Genomic DNA, 25,458 nt, shown 5'->3' with positions numbered 1-25,458 from the left:
ATACACAAATTGTATTTGTCTATCTTAAATGTTTTAATGTGACACCTTTTTTAGGTTTTAAAAACAACAACTTTATGCTTTGTAGCTAGGGGTGGGAACCTGACGTCAACAAACATGGCGTCGCTGCAGTAGTTCAATGTAATCACCATGTGAACTTTTAGAGTTTCCCCTCTTTGTCAGTGTTAACAGTATAGGCACATCATTCGGGTAAGTGTAATCCCTTTGGAATGTACTCATTTCCACCAGTTTCGTTTGAGCAGGAATATTTGCACTTTTTTATCGACTGTTTAGTCCAGGCGTATTACTGTAACCTGCTGTGTACTTAAATATTAAGTCCAATTGGATGTAGACTTGCAACGATATTCATACAAATGTGATCCTTCATATTTATTTATTGCTCTAATTAATTACTTATTCGTTTCTTCTTTCCTAGACATGGCAACGGTTGGACCTTCACATGCGGGGGGCAAACCATTCTTGCCGAACAACCACAACCCACAAATGACAAACTACGGGAAAGCCAAACGTCATTTTTGCATTTTGTGTCGTAAGACATATATGAAAAATGTAAGTGGCCCTTAAGTTACGTAATATCCACCCTTCCATCATTTTCATCATTCATCCATCAGTCCGTCGTTTTCTATACTTATTAGGGTCAGCTGACTTTGGGCGAGAAGCAGGGTACACCCTGGTAGCAAGTCAAGCACAGACCACATACATAAACAACCTTTCACACTCACATTTGCACTCATGGACGATTTAGTGTCTTTTTTTTTAGCCTAATGAGGTTTTTAGAATGTGGGAAGACACTTAAGTATGCAGAGATAATTCACGCAAGCACAGGGAGAGAATGCCTCCCCTCATGTCTATGCTGTCCTTAAGGTAATGTGGTTGATAATGCTGACTAATAGTGGATGTATGTGTGTCCCCCCTAGAGATCCCACGAGCATATGCACAACATACTACATCACAAACAGCTGGAATTAGTGCTGGGCAAGTAAGTTAAGTCCACACAAGTTTGCCCCTGAAGAGGGTTTTGCGTTATTTATCTTGTGTTTTCTCCAACAGCGTTGACTGTCATGATTGCCTGGTGTGCAAGGTGTTCTCCATGGACCTTGACCAATTCGCCCAACACATCGCCACCTCTCAACATGAAGCCAATTTAAATAGCCTGTTACAGAAGAACATAAAGGCCATTTCACTTGCCGATACACTCCCTCGAGAGTCCTACAACAGGATCCTGGAAAGGAGCAAGAACTTAAAGAAGGAGGAGTAAGATTCACACCTGTTACTTCTATTTGTTTATAGAATGAAGCATTAATGTCCTTGTTCCACTTGCAGGAAAAAAATAGTAAGAAAGGAAAGAAAGAGACAGAAGCAAATCGCTGGGCAGAAACATGCGTCAATGCCACAGAGAGCCAGTGGACAACACCAGGCAGTGCACACACGGGCTGGTCCTAATACATTCAAACAAGGGAATCAGATGCAGCAAGACAACCGCACCGCTGTCTTCCAAAACAAGGAGAACAAACTAGATCAGCACGTTGACACCACAAGCAACCGCTCCAAAAACAACAGCCAATCAGGTGGCGCCGATATCCCACTGCAGCAGTTCCCATGCGCCGGGGTGGACCAATATCACAACAGGCCGTACCAGACTGAGGACACAACCGACTTCACTAGTGATCAGCTTCCTCATTCAGGAAGCATCATCTTCAGCCAAGATGAGCATAGCGGGTCTTTTCAACCAGAGAAAAGTGCTCCTGCCTCACACATGGGCATTGCTAATCCGGTTTCCATACAGGACATGGACGTCAGCTCCATGCTTAAGGAAATTAGACGGGCACTTGGTGTGAGGGAGCCATGTAGGGCAGATCGGGAAGCCCGGAAGCAGACCGCCGCCGAGTCAGGAGCCCGGCCATCTGAGCCATGCTCTTCAACCCTCAATAAGGATGTAAAAACATCTCAACGTAACACGGATGCCCCTGTCAGCCTGTCAGAGCGCTGCTCTTCAACCCTCAATAAGAATGTGAAAACATCTGAAGGTAGCACGGGTGCCCCAGTCAGCAGGGAGACAAGCCAGTCGCTTAGCTCCACATCTACAGTTGAGTCCAACGGGAACAGTAGAGGCAAGGTTCGGATTGCTCACAAAGCAGCTGGAGAAGTCACTGTTAGAAAGATTATCCCACAGTTTCCCGCTTTGTCTGGGCCTAAAAGTAAGCAGAGCTGGAGGAAGAGGTACAGTGAGAAGAAGAACAAGCAGAAGAGCAAAGAAGGGTTGCCCAGGTGAAGGAATCATTATACCACATATCAGTTTTTCTGCAACAGTTGCACACACAAATAATTAGAGAAACACTTGACAGTCCCCACATTCAGGGGTGTCCAAACTTTGACAAAACAAATATAATAAAAAAAACAGCTGCACACCCCAAATGCCCCACAGGCCAGACTTTGGGCGTTTAATCAATAAGCTCTTATATGGTGACATGACGACAACATAAATGTGTACCTCATCTTAAAATTACCATTATGCACAAATCCAATGCTTTTACCAGTCAAAGATTACCGAGTATACTATATTTTTACAATATTTTTTGTTTTGCTTCAGTTTTAGAATTGAGGTGTTGAACCCTGAGCACAACCCATCTGCATACGTCGCTGATGACCTGCCGCTCTCAGAGGGCTTCCACTGGGAGTCTGTCTCAAGTCCATGCGCGCCCCTTCCTCCTGCGATTCCTGCTCCTCTTTCTCCTCAGCAAGACGCGCCAGCGAGTGCGCCTAATGCAGCCACACAGTTGGAGTCAAGGATACGAGCATCGAATGTGAAAGTGGAGCGTGAGGACGAGAATAGTGACGGCAACAAGAGGAAACGCCAACAACCACAAGTCAGTTTTTTCAAATGTAATACCACATTAATGTGAATATAAGACGGGAAAAAAAGGTTTGTCTTGTTATATTTGGGGTCTTAGATTTATACACTGAGTCCCCTACTAACAAACATCCGACGTGCGAACACTCGTAGATACGAACACAAGCCGACTGGTCTATTTTTTCATGTGTTTTGCCTTATAAGCCCATAATTATTTATATTTAAGTCCATATTTCACACGCTTGACCAGTAGAGGGTACTGTGACACTGCGAATGGGACCAACAGGCGATTAAGACCAGTCGGAGGAGACCGAAGAAAAGCTAAATTTTAGCTGTACATGCAACCCGGCACAGCTTGTGATTAAAGTTTATGAAGAGTTAATAGGCCTGCTTATAATTCTACACCACCCACGGAACACTACCTCTTTTGGAAGAGTCTAACGACGACGATTTGTCCTTTTTTCAATATCTCCGCCTCCTCCACCACCAACGACGTATGCTCGGCCACTCCTATTCAAAGGTAAATAACATTTATCATTATGTATTATTATATCACTTTTATTATTGTTTTTTCATTAATTATCCTCGTTTAATATTACTACTGCATCCAAACTCATATTTACATACATACACATATACTGTATATGTATACACGTACATGTAGTACCTATATCATTGGTAATATTACCTTTTCCCCTACTTCAGAACAATTCCACTTAAGAACGGTCGTCTGGAACCAATTGTGTTCGTTAGTTGGGGACTTAGTGTACATTCAAGCGAACAGGTGGCGCCAAACCACTTCTCCCCAAGAGAATCAAAGCTTTTCTTCCTGTCACACACACTCAAACCTGCGACCATTAAGAAATTATTTTGTCTTTTTTTCCCCTTGGTTTTGTCTCCAAAATATTTTCCCCATGTATGTTTGCTTTATATTTGTGTCGATATGGTACATTGCAAAGTTTCCCAGTATGTTTTAAAGGAATTTATAAATATATTACTGCAGGAAGACGGTGCTTCTGATAAGGAAGGAGCTGTTAAACGGAGGAAGACAAAGTTAAAGAAGGGTAATTCTAACATTTCATGCGTTATTACCATCAGTAATCATGCAAATCTCAACTCAACTCTTTTTTTTTTTTTATTATTATAGACCAAAACCAAATGGACCACCTTTTAGCGGTGTCCCTCCGGGAAGAGGAACTGAGTCATTCTCTGCAGGATTTGGACAAGTCCCTAGTTCTGGCCCGCAATGCCTTACAGTTGGCCTACACAGAAGTGCAAAGGCTTGTGTTGTTGAAGCAGCAGGTACCACTCCAACGGTTCTTCTTTTTTTTGTCTTTTCCTCAAGTTTGGTTGATTTTGTCCGTTGCTGCTGTTTTAGTGCACTGCAGAGGTGGACGGTCTGAGAGCCAGGCGTATTGAGATTCTACAGGGGATGCAAGGTACCGTATTTGGGCTTTAAAGCCAGGCATGCTACTAGAAAGTTCTTCATTTTAATTTTGTGATCACTTCCAGAAGTGTATTCTGCAAGCTCTAATGTGGTGCAGGTTGGCACCACATCAGCAGGATCCTCTGAGAGGTCATCTACTACCGCCTTTGCCCCTCTCACCAACCTCTATCAAACGCCCACTCCGGCGTCCTCCATGAGCCAGCCTCCACTCGCCTCTCTCCCAACGCCAACCATTATGGTTAAGCAAGAAGTCATGAGCCTGCCAGCTTCTCTACCGCCGCATGCCCAAATGAACAGCGAGGAGGTACCTCAGCTACCACCAGAAACCTACCCTGTGCTGCCACCGTCTCTGCTGCTACCGACTCCTCCCACTGGGGCTGCTCCCGTTGTGGCTCTTCCTACTGTAGCCCCTCATGCTCCGGCTCCTCCCACAGTGACTGTCAGTGAACAAACCAAGCCAGCGTGTTCAGTACCGGTGAATCCATCTTACCTTCATCCGGATTCAGTGCCGAGGGAGCGTTCTTCAAAAGAGCAAGTTATCCAAATAGATTCTGAGGATGAGCATGAAGAACATTCTTCCACAGAACGCATAAAAGCAAATGAGAGTGGGGGGAGTAGGCCTTCATCATCTACTGCAGCAGGTGGTGACAAAGGGGATGAAAGTGATGATTTAATGGAGGTAACGGAGCCCTCCAAAACGGTGGTTATCGACATTGATGAATCCGAGAATGAGGAGTCACCCGATAGTGGACCCTCAAAGGGGCCAAGTCCACAAGAGGCGCCTCAAAAGGGTGTCGGTGTGGATTGCAGTTCTTCAAGCACACAGACTTACCAGCAACACAATCTGATTAAGAGGTGTACTTGCTTTTTCATCTCCTATCAGGAATAAAGTTTGGCACTAAGTGTGTTCTCTTTACCGTCCCTCAGGCAAACTGCAAGTCCTGTTGTGCCTGTAGGTGAAACAAGTATTCCTCCAGGTGGGTGTCATGTTTTTTTGCTCTGCCGGCTTCTCTCAAATGTCGTCTACGGAGTCAGTTCAGTTTAGTCCGCCATTGTCCTGTGTGGAATTTGTGTTATTCTCATTCCATTCCCAGTTGCACAAAAGTGTTGACTCTTTGTCAGCCAATTGGTACTATACCACTGCAGTTGGTACCCACACTAAAAGGTGCCGAAAAGTGTTATTTGGTGCCCTTCGCGACTTTTGACACGACTGTCAATCAGTGAACACACTGCACACATCTGTGTGTAAGACGAGTGAAACAACATCTGCACACATTTGTAAGGAATTGTCCAAAACGTGATAACACCAGCTAGCATTTTAGCACTCAAGTACTTTAACACCTAAGCACTTTAGCACCCATGCACTTTGTCTCTCCTAGACTAATGGTTTTGCAAGTGCACATGGTGTTCTGCCATTTGTTTTTACTGTTTTTTTTCTTTTTTAAATTCTCTCATTGTTACTGTAGAGTAATCCTAGAGTTTTGCGGCTTCACTGTTTTAGTCATTCCTTTATTGTGGTTGAATACGGCATATTAGTTTAAAAAGTAAACATTTAATCAAAATTTGTAATGCTTAAATTAAGCATTTTAAAGCATAAAAATAACTACATGAAGTAAAATACAAATATAAGGCATTCAGAAGATGCATTCAAAGACATTGAGCCATGATATGTAGTATTCTACACTGATCACCAGGTGGCAGTAATGTTACATTGCTGAGACAATAGCCACTGCAGGCAGTACCCTACAGGAAAGGAAGTAAAAAAAAAAAATAACAAGGAATGCTAGCAAGTGTGAGTCTATATTATGACTTGTTTTCAATTATTGTGACTATATTGGTTAATACGAGTGTAAAGGTGACTGCAGGGGTGTTATTTCATGTATAGATGGCTCTAATAATGTTGATCAATCAGTCAGTCTCGCCCCACCTTTTAGATAATTGCAGAAGGGTGCCAAAAGATGGTATGGTGTGATGTTTTGGTACCCTTTTGCAGTTCTCAAAAGGCAAAAAATAAAATTTTGTAGCTGAGCCGAGCTTGGTGCAAAGGTTGTCTCTGCTGACGTCAAATTCTTTTATCAGTGGCTGTTGAGGTGACGGAGGAGGAGGAAGACGAGGAGGAGCCATCATTGGGAGGATTTTCTAATCACACAGGGTCTGTTCACGGCCTTCACATCCACGATGGACTCTTGTACACGTGCTCAGCAGACAACACAGCGCGGGCTTACAGTCTGGCGGTATAATAGACACGGCCTGGATGCTCCTGCTTTAATTCAAGCATGATCTTCATGAGGCGCGCTTATGTTGTTCCATTTTCCCTCACCCACAGAACAGGGAGTGCCAAACAGTGTTTGAGGGTCACACAAGCAAAGTCAACTGTCTGCTCGTCTCCGCCTTTCTGAACATGCCAGCACGACTGTACACCGGGTCCAGTGATCAGACAATTCGCTGCTACAGTTTAAAGGTACAAAACAACCGCCATTCCAAATAGAATTTGTTTTGGGAGCTTTCTTAATGTTTTTTCTTTGCCACTAGTCTAAAAAATGCCTGGAAACCATCACGCTCGCTGACAGAGTGCTGTGCTTGCACATTGCCTGGAACATTGTGTTTGCTGGCCTTGCTAATGGATCAGTAGCCAGCTTTGATTTAAAGGTAATACCCACCTTCACATTGCTCATTTTTTATTAATGTTGTTATTGATATCAGACTCCCTGGATTTAGACTCTGAAACCACTGGATGTGTTCGAGTGCCATGGCCCCCGAGGGGTCAGCTGCCTGGGCACGGCACAGGAGGGTGCCCGCCGGGTGCTGCTGGTGGGTTCCTACGACAATACCATCAGCGTGCGGGACGCTAAGAGCGGTTTGCTGCTGCGCTCGCTGGAAGGTCACACCAAGACGGTTCTCTGTATGAAGGTGAGGAGACAGACGCTTGGAAATAATTTCAAATATGGAATCTGGAATAAACTTTGATATTAAAAAAACGAATTTTCCCATTAGACTGAACGCATATCAAAATAATCGGTTGCAGGGTCAAACTGTAACCATCATAAAACCTTAATTAACTGTACAGTCAATGTGTTAAGAAACATTTGAACATTTTAACTGTCATACAAGCGTAAAAATAAGTTACCCACCGCTAATAGTAAAGGATAAAAGACCATTAACTAACTATTCAAGTCACATTCACTTCTGTAAGAAGTAGACGTAGTAACAGTAGGGATGGAATGGGAGGAACACATACAACATATTGCATGCATTGCATGCGCATGAAAGCTCAATTAACGTAAATGCTCCAATTAGCGCCTCTAATTAATTTAGCCGCCAAGTCCCCAATCATGCCCAGGTGCAAGGTCTACAAAAGCAAATAACTGCCGGGCTCTCAAATGAATGCTGAGTCAAAACATATTGGCATTAGCAGCTGTGGCTATAGGCTACCTCCTGATGTAGTACTCCACAAATGGCAGCATGCAGCAGGTTTACCTACCTCTGCAAGCACTTGAAAGTGTTCTGTTTTGAGTGACTTTAGAGGCATTGTTGCCCCATCGCTAGATTCTAGACAGCGTATGCCAATTTTATGGCAAGACATGAAGTATTTTAGTAGGTTTGGGTCCCACAGAGTAATAACGTTTCTAATTTGTGTCTTCAATCTTGCTTGGGCTCTGCCAGGTGGTGAACGACCTGGTGTTCAGCGGCTCCAGTGACACGTCTGTTCATGCACACAACATCCATGCAAGTGTCAAAGCTGTACCTGCCATTGCATCATGCCACATACCTGTACATTTTTATGCCACTATTTCTGACGTCTGTTGTGTAGACGGGTGAGTTGGTGCGTATCTACAAGGGTCACGGTCATGCTGTCACATCCATTGTCATCTTGGGGAAAGTGATGGTGACCGCCTGTCTTGACAAGCTGGTTCGAGTTTATGAGCTCCAGGTAGTAGAGCCTTCCATTTGTGGATGAAATAGCTGTTTTTAGATGTATAAAGTCATCTGGGTGTGTTTTTATTTCCAGTCCCATGACCGCTTGCAGGTGTACGGTGGTCACAGCGACATGGTGATGTGCATGGCTGTCCATAAGAGTGTGGTAAGGGGACACCAAAAGTGGCCGAATTTCTTCCCGAGTCGCCATCGTGTCGCTTCATCTTCTGTATGCCGTTGTCTAAACAGATCTACACAGGTTGTCACGATGGAAGCATCCAAGCTGCCAAACTCAACCTGATGAAGAACTACCGCTGCTGGGTAAGAACGTCTTTTCATCATTTTTCATTCAAAAGGTGTTTGCATTTTCTTCTAGCAGTTAAAAGGAGGTATATTTTTACCTCAATTCTACACAAAATCACCTGATCCAGTGTATTTCCTTAAACAGTGGCCTCCTCTCTAGTAGACACCGGTCTTCAATTAATTAGTGTCTGTCATCTACTCAGAAATCCCCTATCTTAAGTAGACACCTCCTTTTTTCCCCTCTCAGGTGGTGCCACTGGGTAGCTGTATCTCCTGTATCTCCACTATGATGTGATACTACCATGTATCCAGTAGATGTTAATAACAAAATTACAATTTACTGTATTTCATCATATTGGCAAATGACCACAATACACTGATATAACAATATAATATAACAACAAGTAACAATAATATATACAGTAAGTGATTCATTGTGGTAATGGTGATGGTAATGGTTTAATTTTATTTGAACATGCATACAAGTTACAATGGAATACATTGCATAGTACAATTCGCAGTTCCACATGTCCAAAAGGAGTAGGAAGAAGCAAAGCTTATTTAATCCTGCCCCCCGCCCGTTTCACATCAATTGCAATACATTTATTCGCTTCCTGTGTTTCATATGTGGTCTCTTTTAATGCATAGAAAAGTTATAAGGTAATGTAACAATGTGGTAATATGATTGTCAAGGTTTTTCCGCAATCATAATAAATAATAATCAGTATAATAAATAACAATCAACACAAATAGACAAGACCGAACAAGTTCAAGACTCTTCTTCCTTGTATTTCACAACTGCTTGTATTGTTTCTTGAAATCGCTCCTCTCGGTGCTTTGTTTGAGTTCCTTACTCGATCCGTTCCATAATTTGATTCCACTGAAATGCTGTGAGTTTTTAACTGTGTTTTTGCGTATGCGTTTTAAGTTGAGTCATTCCTTGAGATCACATTTGTACGCTTGTAGAAAAATATTGTTTGAAAATGTACTAAGTCAAAGAATTTTAATATTTGTGATTTTAGAAATAAAAGATTTGTGTGTTCTCTATACGTGGTATTATGGATTATCCTTACTATTCATTTATGCAGTACATTTAATACGTGAAGATTGCTTTTATAGTTATTACCCCATATCTTCACACACATTATACTATAACTATAGGAATTGAAGTATAAATTATATCATTTTTCTTTATTGTATTTGATATTTTTATATTCCATGTTATTTTATATTTTGAGTTTGTTTTATAAATATAAATGACCAATGTAATATATTATAATATGTACCTATTATGTTATAAAATATGTGAGCCTGGTGCTCTATGCGGTGAGGTAACGTAGCAGCCCTTGCCACGATTTAAACATGGTGATGGTAAGTGTCTGAACATGAAGAGAAACCCACACAGAAGGGAACTTAACTTCCTTAGCGGCAGGAAATAATCCTGCATGTAAAAGTGGCACTTGAAAATGTTCTTTGTCGCCATCTAGTGGAGAATGTTTTCACAACCTGCAACGACATACAGTACAGGCCTGCTTTGGAGCAAAACAAAATAAAGATTTCATCGAATTTCTTGGTTTTGTGTGTTTGGCAGTGGCAAAGTTGCTCTCTGATTTTCGGCATGGCCGAGCATCTCGTCCAGCACCTTGTGGGAGACCACACCAACCCCACTCTGGAGACGGTCAAATGTCGCTGGAAGGCCTGCAGTGCTTTTTTCTCCACGCAGCAGGCGGTCAAGCAGGTAATACAACAATCATCAGGTCATCAGTCTGCTCGTATTATGTATTTACGTGTTTTGCTGATCTCTTCAGGAGCTTCCAGAGCACATGCAGACACACGTGAATGCGGACAGCAAGGTGGAGACATGAGTGAGGACGGACTGACTGCAGCATTTTTTTCCTCATTATTCCTCATTTCAATCCTATGATTATGAACTCTTGACCTCATAATGAACACACGTTGAAATGTTGAAATCGTTTTTGTTTCGTGTCTTTTATTTGGGCACAATCGGTGGACGTTACAAGGGCCAAATTGTCCCGATTCTCTTAAGGATTAAAAAAAAAAAATGTATTGAGTACGTGAGTGGTACACATTAGTGTGCGATTTACGTGTACGTAGACAGCAGCTTGTCTTTTTAGAAATAAAAGAAACAAAAAGAAATTATATCGTTATTAAATTCAACACATTTTTAAAATTCCTTCTCATATCAATTTTTACGACAAAACTCCAAACATTGAATGTAGTCGATAATACAACCGCTCCTAATGGTGAGGTCCACTTCCTTTAAGACTTGATGCGTGGAGATGATTAAGAATACATCGTCAGCTGAAGCCACTGGAGGAGAACAATAGAAACATTACTTTAAAAAAACAACAGTTTTACTCCTATATTTAACATTTACTCTTCATTCTTTTATTATTTAACTAAGGTATTGTTTACATACGTTCTTGACATCCTTATTACACAACATGTTGACTTTACCTTCATTAACCTCAATTACCTTTAGTAATTAATAATAATAATAATTAGTAATTATGTTCTTTTACTATCAAAAACTATTTTATAGTATGTTTTTTTATGTTTTATAATACATTTTGTACAGCAATATATATATATATATACATATATATTTTTATATTGCATTCTTCTGAATATTTTATTGTTTTGCATTTACACAGGCTAAACTAAAAAAAAAGAAACCTTAAAAATATGTAAAATTTTGTAATTTATTGGTACTAGATAAATGAACAGTGCACATACTGTCCTGTTTCCCCCCGCCAAACTCAACTAAAGTCAGATTTGACCCTCTTATTGCATCTATAGTATCTTGGCCATTTAGATTATAATACCATATATTTGGTCTATTACATTGCCGAGTGTATGATGCACATATATAAACACATGCAGCTATATAGGCCTTTATGAGGAAATACAGTACGCTAAACAACTAATTGCCTCATTATAGATCGTGTACCAAAGGTCGTGTCTGTTCTCATGCATGCAGTAAGACTTAAGAGCATTTGTCTAACCTCCAGCACGTTGAGCTTGATCAGTCCGTCTCCGTCTTTGTCAAAAGCATGAAAAGCCCCTACAGGCAACACAACATAAGCGTACATTTGCAATATACAGTATGCATACAGTATGGGTACAATAACAACATGCAGTATACTTACTGAACATTCCCTCCAGTCTGACAAAACAGCAGATGTAACTATCAAAGTCAATGTTGAGGTGTTGGTCGGCGTAGCGCATGGCGATGATGTCATACAACTGCTTGTTTAGGTGGATGCCTTAAATATGAAAAAATGTAAATATAGGAAATGAAATGAGAACTGTAACGCTGCATAGCCTAACAGTTCTTAGATATTTGGTATGCAAATGTGCCCCCTAGTGGCTGTGTGCGGTATAGGCATGACATCAGAGTCAATGCATAGACGAGGAATGACTCGTGTTTCTGCGGTTTTCTTTCACCTGCATCATTAACAGCATTTCTCATCTCAAAACTACTGATGGCGTCGCTTTGGTCTTTGTCGTAATGTTTGAAGATCACCTGCCAACACAGCCAATGGAAATTGCAAGACAAATGAGTGAAGTGACAAATACAATAAATATGGCATGAAACAAAAGTAATGAGAAATTAGATCAGTTTAAAAGAAAATACCTGCCACTGCTTGATCTTTTTCCAGAGGTGTTTGAACTCTTGGAGATTTAGTTTTCCCGTCCCATCTGTCTGAAATTTGGCTCAGTTATGGAGGAAAAACTTTTTGATGAGTGAGAACAGGATCTGAATCGCATTTATTGACAGTATCAGTGTTTCCCATTTACCTACTTTACTCATTTGTGGTGGTCCACCAATATTAGATTTGGATCTCCACAGAAGGATTTGCCGCTTCCTTTATTTAATTTTAAACATTTGGTCTCTTGGCCCTCGCTCACACGTTAAAATGAGACTGTCGTTCCAACTCAGTACAGCAGATGGTATTGTAACTCTGCTTCTTAAAAGACCGCACGCACCTGTAACGCAGCAGCCCTGCACCGTGCCGGGACTCCATCCCGCACTCACAAATCCCCACTGCCCAGCGTTTTTTAATGTTTTTTATATACTCTATGCAGTGAAAAAACGGTCTGGGTGAGAGTTGGGTCATCTTAATATTCGAGGTGAAGAGATTTATGCATGCGAACCGACATGCAACCTTTTCTCAGTAACAGATGTTGAAAATGAGAGGATGTCTCACATCAGGATCAATACATTTGGATGAGTCAGCATCTGCAGCACAAGGATACATCCATCAGTGCAATCATACTGCGACATGTCTCCAGGCTGAATCCTTCAGATTTCTTATCGTCCACTGTTAGGGAGAAGCACATCTCCGGTGAGGGGTCACGCGACACCGGATGCCGTTTGTTTGACTCACATTTCGAGAGCACGTTCTTCATGATGGTCTGGAGCTCGTTGGCACAGATCTGCATGTCCTGATAGGATGGATGATCATTTTACACATCAGGATGAATTCAAAGTTAACGTCCTTGCCGTTCACTCACCTCACTGGCGATTTGTTTGTAGATGACCCGGAACTGTTTTTCTTCTTCAGTTTCCTCCTCGGGCTCTAGGAGTTTTTTCTGGACAGAAAACATAACATACAGTATATTTTTACCACATTGGCTCTACCTACCTACCTACCTACCTACCTACCTCCCTACCTCCCTACCTTCCTACCTTCCGTACCTGGTAGTTGATCTGCTCATGGTGTATGCCTACCTAACTACGATATATACAAGACATCCCTCTTTGTCGAGACCCGTTTTGGGATTTTTTTTGTCATGAATCATGTTTAAACAACTGGTAGATTACAGTTAAAATGATATCAGATTTCTTAGCTGCTAACAGTTGTTTGACGCTGCTTCAGTGACTACCATTATCTTAAAATGTGCCCAACCTCTGAGACACGTATTTTTCCAGGAAGAAAAACACTGATTGGGTTGGGGAGAAGTAGTTTGGTGCCACCTGTTGGTTTACATGTATACATCTCCAGACCCCGAATATAAGACATCATGTCTTTTCGCTAATTTTTTTTTCTAGGGTAAAAAAAATTATTCCGGCTTATATTCGGGTCAATACGATACTGAATTATCTCCCTCCCTGCACGCAGAACACGTGCTGTGTGTGTAGGGCCCCACGATCCATGGAGGACCCCATTTTTGGTGCATTCTTTGCAAATGCGCATTAAATGCGTATCGCTGCCGTGAGGCATCGAGCACCAAGTCAGCCTGAGGAAGGAGAAAACACCGCGCTCGTTGCCACAATCAATGACAACACGCAGCAGAATACACCGACTGTAGTGGTGTAATGGTACAGCTGCTGCCTTAGAAGACAGAGGGTGTGGGTTTGATCCCTACTTCTTTCAATTCTGTTAATTTCTCAATCTGCGCTAAAAATAATTTATTGAACAATTTGTTTGCCATGTATTTGTATTTCTCAAAACCGTGTATCATGCCAACACAATTGTGCGTAGGGCTCCAACCTACTTCTCCTCCCATTTGCTGTGATTTTATGGAATCATTTGAAAGGTTGCTGTGTATTGCACAGACTACGAAGAGTACTCATGAGTGGATGCATGATTTCCCTCTGATAACAAAGGAGAACGCGAGCACATGGGGGGGGGGGGGAAACAGCTGCTGGCGTAGGGGTCGGTTCTTTTATTCCCAGTGATGTTATTTGACCCGCACCATGTTACGTTACGCAACACAAACAATTACCTTTGGTTTCTTCCTCATCTCACCCTGAATACCGTCATGCTGGATCTCTTTGTTGGCGCGTGCTCGATCCGACACAAACACAATAGGCTGTTAAAAAACAAAAAGACAGAAGGCAGTGAGGAGGCAACTGTGCCGTCGTCATCGCTAACGTGACGTGATTGGTAACATGGTGGTGGGGGTGCAAACATGCATTGTTACCTTGTCCTTCCTTTTCTTGCCTTGCTGGAGGACGGTTGAGATGAGATGAAACAGGTTAGTCACACTCGCGAGACAACGACGAGGGAAAATGTAGTGTGTTTAAAAATACACATGACTTCGACAGTGTTGTGCTACTGCAATTTCCATGACTTGGTGGATTATTTCCAGCCGTTCTGATTATTTCTGTGGTGCACGGCTGTCATGAATGACCTGTGAGAGGAGCGATCGCATTCATTAAATTGTACATCTTTATGTATAAAGAGCGTGCTTGGGGGTTGACTTTTGGATTATTTCTATTATGAACTCGCAAGGAGCGACGGCAAGTTTTGGGTGTGCGAGTCTGTTGAAGAAAGAACTCTAGAGCCCTGACCTCAACCCAGTCGTACCAAGTGGGTGCAACGTCAGTGACCTCTGACCTCAATACTCTAGTCCATATGAAGCAATGGTAATGACGGATGCCTATTAGATGTGTTTCAAAGCTTGTTGTCACTGCAACATCAATTCATGATGTTGTTCCTACACGTGTGGTGTGACGAACCTGCAGATGATCCGACCCGATGGTGCTCTCCGCTTCCCTGTGAAGAACACATTAACATGAGCTTGATCTCATTTTGGTCACAGATCACGCTGACACATCCTTACTCTGACGTGTTCCTGTTCTCGGAGAACACCCTGAGAATGAACTCTCCCTCGTGGTGAGGCTGAAAGGTGGTGGGGATGACCACGTACTCTCCCGGGGGGAGTCTGAAACGCTCCGTCACCTCCCGTAAGTTGATGTAATGTTTGCATTTAGCCGTGGAGGCGGTAAACAGGAAGAAGTCCTTCTGCAGATGCTTATTCTTGCCGCACATCTGCAGAGGGAATAAAGTGGAAAAGACACATTTTTGCTTATTTGTGTACTTTATTTTTTGTAGAGCATTCTTTGTTTTATTTATTTGTAGCATTCTAGCACTACAAAAAGAATGGAAAACTTTAGTAGTTTTCACTTTTTTGAAAATGAGAATAATCGAAGGGCATCGAAAACCTTTTTATGACTTTCTAAATACAATTTTGAGCATTATTAGAGCCCTCTAGACATGAAATAACACCCCAATAGTCTCCTTTACACTCATAGTACCCAATATTGTAGATATAATCAGAGAAAATGAGCCATTTCAGACATGAATAAGACTCATGCTCGTGTGTGTTTCAATAACGGACATGTGGACAGGAAGTGACCTTGAGTACGGCCACAACAGTAGCCCGTGTTATTATGATTATGATGTTGATGATGACGACTGTTGTTATTATATTATGTTCTTATTGAGCCTGTTGTCAGATAAATAATTATAAAATGAAAGCCTGTTGTTGGCGATCAAGTCTAGCGTGTGTTATTAGTGACACCTAGTGGCCAGTGAAGACTACAGCTCATAAACGTCTTGTATTGCCTTATATTGGATTAGTATTTTAGTTCATTGAGAACATTTTCATGCTTAAAATTGCTTAACTTAGGCTAAGAATACGGAACATTTACTTAAATATGCATTTTTGGGCTGACAATAGGTCGTAGTCAACCGTGAAACCACAATCAATTATGAATGAGCTTTTGAAAATCCACGATAGATTGAGGGAGCGATGTTCGAACCGCGTTGGAGCGAAGGATGACTGTAATAATTATTATATACTTTATCATTTAAAATATAACATTAAAAAATAATAAAACTAAGAACATTTCAGGATTTTCCCATTTTTTTGTCAGCGGTTATTTTGCACTACAGGGTGCAGTTGCACCCCAAATGCAGCAGATGGTTCATTAGTAAAAAAAGCATGTATCTCCGAATGAACAACAAAAAAGGGCCCGTTTTGGATGTGTTTCAAATAAAAATGTTCATAATTACTGAAGTAATACTGTATAATTCCTGTACAGCATGTCTGCCTGACTTTATCTGACTGTATTCTCTTTCTTTTCTTTCTCGACAGTGTGAGGCACACATTACAGACTTGCTTCTCCCAGATGGCCGTACCTCTTTTGGCACCTGCGGGAAAACAACAGGATCGTGTTTTTATCCAGAGAGTCTGCTGAGTGCCTGAGGCCAGGTCACAATGAGGTCACATGAGGACTTACCTCATAGATGGAAAACCCAATGGTAAGGAACCTAGCTCCTATGTGCTTCTGCATGCGACGGCCTTTCTGCATGAGAGCCACAACCACCGTGCAGAAGTCCTGCGGGTCATCGGGGTCTTCGTCCTCGTACAGCTGCAGGTGATACTGAGGGTTTGTCCAAAATGTGTCTGTGAAGCAGATGATTATGACAAGTACGGGTGGTAGTTTTCTACTTTAATTTACGGAAATGTGTGTTTTTCCTTCCTCACCTGGGAAGTTTCTGCAGCCACCGGCTGAGCTGCCTCGCACCCAGCGTCCCTCATTGACTGACACTGTCCAGCTGTGCCTCTCCTCTCCCTGCAGTGTGTCGGGGGTCAGGTTGCAGATCTCCAGCTTGGTGAAGTTCCTCTTGAAGTCGTCAAAGGACATCCTGAGTGGGAGGAAGTGGATGGGCCAGGTGCCGCTGTTAATTCAGCTCAATATGATCTTGATGCGATGGCTGGCAATAAGCAGATCAGCAGCTTTGTCAATATCATACTGATCCTAGATCTCCTACTTTAATGGTCTGTAATACGTATTGGTGGACCAGCCAGGACACATGATTAGACAACCATTACTGTGATAACACAGATAAAACTGAAAGAGTATATAACCTTTTATTCTGGGCTAGAGCAAAAAAATTAAAAAATCTTACTGCTCCTTTAATTATTTATTTTTCATACACGACAATTTTATTTAAAAATAACACCAATAGCAACTATAGTGCACTTTGAATCAAAATAAAGAGAAATAAGAACATGTATGAGTGCCACTGGAGGTGTTTGTGATAGAAATACATATGAGTGTTACTCACCAGAATTCACTTGTCTCAACAGTTTGCTTTTTAAGATTGTCCTTGTCTGCAATAGAAATAGTGGACCACTCCTTTGATCTGTGGAAATACGGAAAAAGGTATGAGAAGAGTTTGTGTCATGGACCATATCTTACGTACTTGTATATGCAGTAAATGTGTCTAACGTGGGTTAATGCAATTAATGCTGTATTTGCAATTCACTCAATATTAGTAGTGAATATGTCAACAAAAACAGCTGGAAATATTATACTAGTATATTATAGGCACAAACGTTTTTCCAGATTTTACTTTGGGCTCCAGGGTCCCTTCCAGAGCACCCGTCCCCAGGGATTGCGTAAGCGAATCAGGCGGATCCTGCTGTCCTTTGCCGCCTCGTCACACTGGAAACAACACAAACACCTTCTGTTAGCATTTAAAAAGGAAAATGTACGGTTTTGTATGAGTGTACCTCCTCCAGGGCTATGATGGAATAGGCATGTCCCCGGACTAGACCAAGTTCAGTGCGGGACTCCATTTCACTGGCTGAGGTAACCTGGCAGATACAGTACGTACATTATACTAGTATTACATAGCATGAAGAGCCAAATTTAAACTGTATTGCTTCATTGGTTTGTCAGCATGATAAGGCAGAAACTGCACAGCTGGTTTCCATGCCACTTTGGGAAGGGGATCTGGGTTCAAATCTCCGTTGGACATCTCCGTGTGGAGTTTGCATGTTCTCCCTGTGTGTGTGCAGTCCAGCTTCCTCCCACACTCCAAAAACATGCATGTTAGGTTAATTGGCGACTCTTAAAATTGTCCATAAATGTGAATGGTTGTTTGTCTATACGTGCCCTGCCATTGGCTGGCGTACCTCTCTCTCGCCCAAAGTCAGCTGGGATAGGCTCCAGCATACCCCTGTGACCCTCATGAGGAAAAGCAAAAGGCATAGAAAAAGAATGAATGAATTCATTTAAATAGATGAAATATTCATGAAATAAATAATTAGCAAACAGTTTAAATCAATTTTTTCATATGTTTTTTACATGTTATTCCGGTTAATGAATTCATATTTTAACTATCAATTTATTTGGCTTCATATATTTATTTAATTTTGACACAAAAAAAACCCTCCATACAAACATTATGCAGTTATTTTGTGCTTAAAGGAAATTATGCAATAATTTGACTTTTGCTCTGTATTTTTTTTTTTTTTTTTTTTTTTTTTTTTTTTTTTTTTTTTCCCCCTGTCCTGTCCAGCCTTTAAAGCAGATAGAATTGTATACCTAAATGCCGTCAAGTGCTCAACAGATTTACTCTGCCAGAGAGAAGTGTGATATACACTTCCCCTGTCATACAAAATTTATTCGACCTTGATGCTTGTTATAAAGCAAATTTGGAGCGCCCGGACCGGAGCAGGAGGGGACAGAGAAGAAGAGAAAAGGAAACGGGGGGGGGGGGGGGGGGGGGGGGGGGGGCGAGAGGGGACAAAAACAAAAAAAAGAGAGACAAGAGACAAGGACAACAGCAGCAACAACAACAATTGTGACAGAACAACAGAAACATACCGAACGACATCAGCAAATAAATGTCCGTGACAACTATAAAGACGAACAAGGATAAAGGACAAATCAATATCAACAACCACAATGACAAAGCTGTCAATGACAATCAGACATAATAGCAGTCATGAAATGATGACCTATGACAGTGATCACAATGACAATACTGCATTGAAACAGTCGCACACAATAGCAGTCATGAAATGATGAATTATGATAGTGATCACCATGATAATACCGCATTGAAACAGTCACACATAACTGTAGTAATGAAATGATTATCCATGATAGTGAATAGAATCAAAGTTACTGTAATGCACATCATTGTAAAAAAAAAAAAAAATACATATACACACATATATACATACATACACATACATAAATACATATATACATATATATATATATATATATATATATATATATATATATATACACATATATACCGCACATACACACATATATATATATAGTCATACTGCTGAAATCACCGTCGCTGTAATAAAACCAACAACATAATAACACCCTGGATAACTCAGTGAGTAATGTGGGGAAGTACGTATGTACTGTGAGTGTGCATATGTACAGGTATCTCTGTATGTAAGGAAGACTTCATATATATATAAAGGTGCAGGAATGTGTGGGCGTGTGATTGTCACTGAGAGTGCATGAAAGGAAAGGGGCCGCCTTCCACCTCCCAGAGAGCCCCGCCCCAAATAGCAAGGCCGGGCCCCGGCCGCCAGAAGGCCACCAGGCCCATAGGGGCAGGCAGCACAAAGAACAGTGCCCCAAGAGCCAGCCCAGAGAGCCCCCCCCCCCCCGGGAAGACCAGTAAGGGGCCGAAGAGAGGTAATCCCAGCCAAGGACAGGGCGCCAGCGGGCCGGAGGACTGCCAACCCCCGAGACCAGCGAGAGATCACACCCCACAAAGGCAGACGGGTACCGGGGGCCACAAACCGGCAGGCCCAGAGACGCCTCCACAGCCGGAAAGAAGCCCGCCCGCGCCGGAAGCGCCAATTCTCCCCCACCGCCACCCCCACCCCCAGGGAGCGGAGCCCGGCCCGCCCCGGGCCAACCCCCGCCCGACCCCCGACACAGGGCCGCCCCGCCAAGGGATGCAGGAGGCACACCCTCCACCCACCCGGCGGAGGCACGGGCGGCAGAGATGTATCGCCCAGCACCTGACCCCACGGAGCAAACCCCTGTATGCCCCCCCCCAAATAAATAACTAAAATAAATAAATAAATAAAAATACACACACGCACGCACATACACACTCCTACGCACCCACACACACGCACATAAACGCTCCTACGCACAAACACACCCCTATGCGCACGCTCATACACACTCTTACTTACTCAAGCGCGCACACACACACACACACACACACACACACACACACACACACACACACACAGTGGTCGACTGCCCGACACCCGGAAGCCCCACCCTATCCCCCGTTGGTAACCCAAGGAGCAGCGGAGCCGGGGACCCCGGGGTCCCAGACATACGATTCAGAACCCAGGGGCGGAGAGCGCAGACTGCCGGGGAGCAGGAAGACACCCGGCCACACCCCCCCAGCGGTAGGACGCCGCCAGCGAGGCAGACAGGGGAGTCAGCGAGGAGGAGAGCGGGAAACCGAGCAGGCAGGCGGGAAAACGGGCGAGCAGCCAGGCGAACCACCACACAGCGCCAACCGAGACCCGCGGGCCAGCAAACCCCGAAGAGAGAGCGGGAGCACCACACCCCAAGCCGCAGGGAGGCCAAGCACCAGCGCCGAGAAGGCGAGACCAGCAGCCGACCAGCCGACGGCCCCCACATACCACCAGAAGCCAGACCAGCCACATGCCACCAGAGCCGACAGCGCACCACCCGCGCACCGGAGCCCCACCCCCGACAAGCCCACAGACAGACCGGGGGAGGCGAGGACACAGACAGCGGCCCGGCAGCGCACAAAGCGCAACGGCGACAGACGCCCAAGCGCCCGGCAGAGCACGACCCCCCCCAGCGAGCCCGGCCCCAGGGCACCCGCCCCCCCACCCCCACCCCGCCACCCAGGCCCACAGTACCCGCAAGCATGACCAAGCCCCAACCCACCTCTGTATTTTTGAAAAATATTATTTTCACAGCTATTTTTATTCTTACTCTGTTATTCTATTTTCTATTTTTACTCTACATGCTGTGCTCCTATTAACACGGTCCTGTATTCTGCGTACGGTGTTGCTGCGACTGGAACCGCCCCAAAATCCAAACTGTCGTTTTTGGTCCTTCTCCATGAACGAGGAAGTGTCTTGCTAACTACTCACCACAAAAACACAAATGTCAATAACTGTGTTTGCATGAGCACTCACGTCAATGGAGCAGCCCATCAGCGAGCCTCTCTGCAGGGCCTTCCTCATGATGTGGTAGAGCTCTTTAGGGGCCTCACACAACTCAAAGAACTCAGTGACTCCTCCAGTGAAGTCCTCCATGGCTTCCAGGGTATTTCCTCCTCTCAGGGCCTCATAAGAGCCATTCAGCCTGAAAGAGGGGCACTGGAGTCAATGCTTTGGAAAAAATCTCACTCTGTGCTTATTATTCTTACTTGGCGTAAGCTTTTTCCAAAAGCGCACTCCAGAACTCGTTCTTTCGGAAAGATTTGGTGAAGACCAGCTGGTTGTTGCAGGTGGGGATGCGGTCGTCGACGACCACATCGATCCATTCCCCATAACGCCAGAACTGCGGACGTTGTTATGCATTGCTGAAAGGGTGCTTATCATTGCAACATATGCGAGCAGTGATACAAAGAAACCTGGAAATGGAAGATGCCGGCATAGTTTTCTGTGAAGCTCTGATCGGGAGGAATCACTCTGTAGAGAAGCTTCTCGTTCAAAGTCAGACAGGTGATGGCGGCGAGCAGCCAGCAGTCACCTGTCAGCACCAGATTCACACATACAGTATTATTTTAGATCTCTAATAAGAGGCCATTCGGGACAGTGTAGATTGTAGAACATCAAACAAATCAACAAAAACAGCAGGAATATGGACATTAAATGGCAGCTATAGATGGAAGACATACAAATATAATTACATTTGTGCACGTATTGTGCATCATAATGGGGAAGATCTGAAACATTACCCAATTCTCCCTGACAGATGTCCGTCCTGGTGGCTTCATCCACAATGAATTGAGGGTTTTCACTTATTTCCTGTCATAGGAAACAGGAACAAAGGAGTGACTTTGAAGAAACATGCTTTTACGTGCACAATGCAAGCAGTTAAATGAGAAAATATGACCTCTGATCATTTTCCCTGTCAGTTAGGAGGAATAAACAAGAATATGGGGGAATTTACACATTGCAAGTTAGTCTATTATATCTTGCATCACATTTAATGTCAATTTCAATCAAGGGGTGTTTCGTTTAATCAGCCTTCATGTTTTTTGTCAGTAAAAAAGTCCCAATCAAAATGTATATGATACAGTTGGTATACATATTTGAATATTTTGAATATTGCTCAGCAGAAATTCCCAGAAATCTACCAAAAATTCCGTTCTGAAATATTATTTCTACTATTAATAATTAACTTTCATTTTTAGACCTTTTTTTTTTTAATTTTGTATTGCTTTTTTAAACTACGAATTTTAGATTATCTATTTAATCCTTACACTTAATTTTATAATAACATATTTATTTTGTATTATTTGTCATTATATTTAATTGGCTTTTTAAATTTTTTTACCAATATTGTTTATTGATATTAATATATTTAATTTAGCTGATTGGCGGAGCGAAATGACATGGTTTTACTAGGTTCATTCTGAAAAGTCATTTAATTAACCAAACATGGTTCCTTACCCTATAAAGCGCTAAATACAACAAAATCCAAGATAAATACATTTGTGACCAATCATGAGTCAGGAGTGAAAACAGAAAGTTTGAAGACAGAAAGTGGGTTTACAAATCTAAATATGACATCTGCCGTGACTGACGAGACGAGGACATAACTCTTGCAACTGAAATCCAGTCGGCCCGTCCAGCTGGGAACCTTTGAAACCCTCTCTGACATTTGTCACATATTCACAGCAAAGCAGCTGCTCCAGTTCTGCAGGTCGCGACCTCTCTGACTCTCCTCTATGTTGTGTTTAATCCAGATTGGCTCTCACCTCATAACTACACATCTCTGTCACTGCTGCCTGGAACTAATTGACTTCAGACCACACTATAACACATACACACTTATACACACACTCACAGAGGCACATGGTTGACCATAAATGTCAAAATGAAGCCTGATGTTACCGATATAGAACATGCTCCCTTGATGGGACTCATATATCACTAATTCCCATTGAGAGAGGTCACATGTAATTAATGTGAAATACAAAGCATCCTTGTGATGTTATTAGTAGCATAAAAGCGGTTTGTACTGTAGTGCTTATTGTAAGTGAACAAACATTAGGTACATCATCTAATTTGACAAAAAGATAACAATTCGTGTTTGTGTCAAAGAGATATTCATGTAACATTATTGTTTTATAGATATATTTACGGTATATACTACAAACGCCTCCCAGTGTGATGTCAGTGAAAAGAAAAAGAGATGACTTTTGTGTTTGTCAAGACATTTTTTTGTATTAAATGTCACTACATTATTAGGTGATATTAGTGGAATTATGTTTGGGATTAAAAAGTGTCATGTATTTCAAAGATTAAAAACATCATGTAATAGCATAATTAGTCCTTTCCAATACTTAAAAGTGCGTACTTGTACTGCTGGTAACATAAAATATCGTATTGAATCAAACATAAGTGAATATTTGTCCCCTAGAAAAAAGTCAAGTCGTCTTATACATGCGAACGACTTATCCCCCCCAAGTGAGTCAGAGCTTTCTTCCTGTCACTCACACACAATTTCAAGATGAGTTGCTGTTTCACTGATATTAAAAACAGGGTTTGAAAATATTTAAAAAATATATTTCAGCAAGACATATTTTGCTAAAATTATATTCAGGGTCGTCTCAGGGTGCAAGAGCATGAATTCGGTGGTTAGTCTTAACTAAACCCCTTTCCACTAAAGGGTGCTACATGGAAGAACCTATTAACATGTAAGCACTTGTTTTTACCACATAAATGGAACACATTTAACTCCAAAACATGATTCATTTGATGTTTGTAGCATTCAACATTACACTCAATGTGTGGTACTGTATTTGGAAACCAAGAGCTACATGTAGTCGCGTCACCATGTGGCCCCAAACACTCACCGAGGGACGTTTCCACTCAAACTTCATGGGAGGTTTGTGACTGTAGAAGAGTGAGGAGTCACAGGCGGGGAACAGAGGGTCTTCAAACAGCACCTTCTTCTTCACGTATTTGTCTCGCAGCTCCAGAAAGGTCTTGAGACGCTTGGCATCCTTCACGGCCTCGTTCCTGCTCAGGATGGCCGAATAGATGGAGTTGGCTCCAGCCAGGGGGTACTCTGCTTTCTCATCAGGCCCCAGTGATGCCTCCGTGCCGTGAAGCTCTCTGACGTTGGTATCTTCAACAACAGGCACTCGATGATGCTTGTCCATCTTTTCACGACAACTCAAGCTTTAAAGTAGTTTTGTTTTTGTGTGTGTGCGGCAAGTGGCTGCAGTGATCACTTTCAGTTGACGTTATCAACTGCAAAAAGTGACACCCAAGTCAACTCTCACACTCCTGGGTGCTGGACCTAAATATAGAACCCTTACAAGGAGGGGAGGAGGCTTCTGGTAGGCTCTCTCCAAAAATACACATCCATTTCTGAACAATCCCAACCAACAAAGGAGTTCAGACACTGCATTTACCTTCTCACTGATGAGTTAGCAATCTTATAAATGACATATGTCTTCAAATCGTGGCCTCTGCTATAATAAATGCCAAACCTCTTTTTCCCTGGGAAAAAATAACCAGCGCCTCTAATTAACTTTACTTTGTCATCTGATACCACCATGGGTCAAAGTAGTCTTTACCACAACACATGTTTTTTTTTTGTTCTTGTCGAGCTGCTGCGGCTCCCCTGAAGTCTCCTGGTACATCCCAGTGGAGGCCCGCCTCCCGCTATAAAAATCCCTGATATACATGAACGTTTTTAATTGAATGCATGTTATTGTTGACATTTTAAAAAATAAAAGACGTAGGGACACAGTTTACCGACTTTTGACTAGCGCTGTCTGTAATGTTAATATACTATAAAAATGCTAAAATGAAGAAAATAATGGCTTCCCTTTCAATACATGCCTTACCTCTAAAAGACGCCTGATACTTTAGGCAGTTGAGTAAACTCTATCTGACAAAATACAGTACACTATCAGAATGGTAGATTGTAATGTTTTGTGGATAAATTATTTGTCCTATTTTGAATTTACTGCAGTATATTACAGTGAAGTATTGTTTATTTTTATTTGTACAGTATTTCTACAACGACATCTAGTGGTAACTTAGACACATTGATTTTCATACGAAATACTACAGTATGACTCTCTAGGAG

General features: G+C 42.4%; 2 protein-coding genes across 9 annotated transcripts; one reads left to right on the top strand and one right to left on the bottom strand.

The window, feature by feature from the left end:
• Positions 1–79: 79 nt before the first annotated feature.
• On the top strand, positions 80–10,755 carry LOC129172395 (zinc finger protein 106-like). 3 transcript variants are annotated; one of them, XM_054762070.1, is made up of 21 exons: positions 80–207; positions 434–567; positions 936–997; positions 1,069–1,272; positions 1,342–2,286; positions 2,609–2,885; positions 3,873–3,933; positions 4,017–4,171; positions 4,248–4,308; positions 4,382–5,171; positions 5,244–5,293; positions 6,396–6,550; positions 6,643–6,777; positions 6,849–6,965; positions 7,035–7,226; positions 7,980–8,042; positions 8,128–8,247; positions 8,326–8,397; positions 8,481–8,552; positions 10,126–10,272; positions 10,343–10,751. In XM_054762070.1, exons 2-21 carry the CDS (start codon positions 436–438, stop codon positions 10,397–10,399), a joined length of 3,867 nt encoding a protein of 1,288 aa, XP_054618045.1. In that variant the 5' UTR covers positions 80–207; positions 434–435; the 3' UTR covers positions 10,400–10,751. The 3 variants fall into 3 exon arrangements, with proteins under 3 accessions (XP_054618045.1, XP_054618047.1, XP_054618046.1); XM_054762072.1 differs by lacking the exon at positions 1,342–2,286 and having other exon boundaries at positions 10,343–10,755; XM_054762071.1 differs by lacking the exons at positions 10,126–10,272; positions 10,343–10,751 and adding an exon at positions 8,782–9,701.
• Positions 10,521–24,561, bottom strand: LOC129172396 (calpain-3-like). Of its 6 annotated transcripts, none has more exons than XM_054762075.1 (23): positions 24,212–24,561; positions 22,085–22,154; positions 21,758–21,876; positions 21,551–21,684; positions 21,318–21,486; positions 17,871–17,954; positions 17,711–17,802; positions 17,423–17,500; positions 16,839–16,999; positions 16,591–16,757; positions 16,490–16,501; positions 15,129–15,337; positions 15,025–15,061; positions 14,487–14,510; positions 14,283–14,375; positions 13,074–13,151; positions 12,947–13,004; positions 12,816–12,880; positions 12,193–12,261; positions 12,003–12,081; positions 11,705–11,821; positions 11,561–11,619; positions 10,521–10,865 (listed from the first exon to the last, which is right to left on the bottom strand). In XM_054762075.1, exons 1-23 carry the CDS (start codon positions 24,518–24,520, stop codon positions 10,839–10,841), a joined length of 2,310 nt encoding a protein of 769 aa, XP_054618050.1. In that variant the 5' UTR covers positions 24,521–24,561; the 3' UTR covers positions 10,521–10,838. The 6 variants fall into 6 exon arrangements, with proteins under 6 accessions (XP_054618050.1, XP_054618049.1, XP_054618048.1 ...); XM_054762074.1 differs by having other exon boundaries at positions 14,289–14,375; XM_054762073.1 differs by lacking the exon at positions 16,490–16,501 and having other exon boundaries at positions 14,289–14,375; positions 16,579–16,757.
• Positions 24,562–25,458: the final 897 nt, after the last annotated feature.

Source organism: Dunckerocampus dactyliophorus, chromosome 19 (assembly GCF_027744805.1).
Source record: "Dunckerocampus dactyliophorus isolate RoL2022-P2 chromosome 19, RoL_Ddac_1.1, whole genome shotgun sequence".
Classification (NCBI taxonomy): Eukaryota; Metazoa; Chordata; class Actinopteri; order Syngnathiformes; family Syngnathidae; genus Dunckerocampus; species Dunckerocampus dactyliophorus.
The sequence above is the reverse complement of the archived record's forward strand: the minus strand, read 5'-3'. Positions and strand labels throughout refer to the sequence as shown.

Bases quoted from the DNA above. Each gene is read 5' to 3' on its own strand.
- LOC129172395 (XM_054762070.1), top strand. From the start codon at position 436: ATGGCAACGGTTGGACCTTCACATGCGGGGGGCAAACCATTCTTGCCG. The intron at 6,778-6,848 runs GTACAAAACAAC...CTTTGCCACTAG, and splicing joins TTCGCTGCTACAGTTTAAAG to TCTAAAAAATGCCTGGAAAC. The intron at 8,043-8,127 runs GCAAGTGTCAAA...TCTGTTGTGTAG, and splicing joins TTCATGCACACAACATCCAT to ACGGGTGAGTTGGTGCGTAT.
- LOC129172396 (XM_054762075.1), bottom strand. From the start codon at position 24,520: ATGGACAAGCATCATCGAGTGCCTGTTGTTGAAGATACCAACGTCAGA. The intron at 21,877-22,084 runs GTAATGTTTCAG...TGGTGCTGACAG, and splicing joins CATCTGTCAGGGAGAATTGG to GTGACTGCTGGCTGCTCGCC. The intron at 11,620-11,704 runs GTAAGTATACTG...TGTTGCCTGTAG, and splicing joins CAGACTGGAGGGAATGTTCA to GGGCTTTTCATGCTTTTGAC.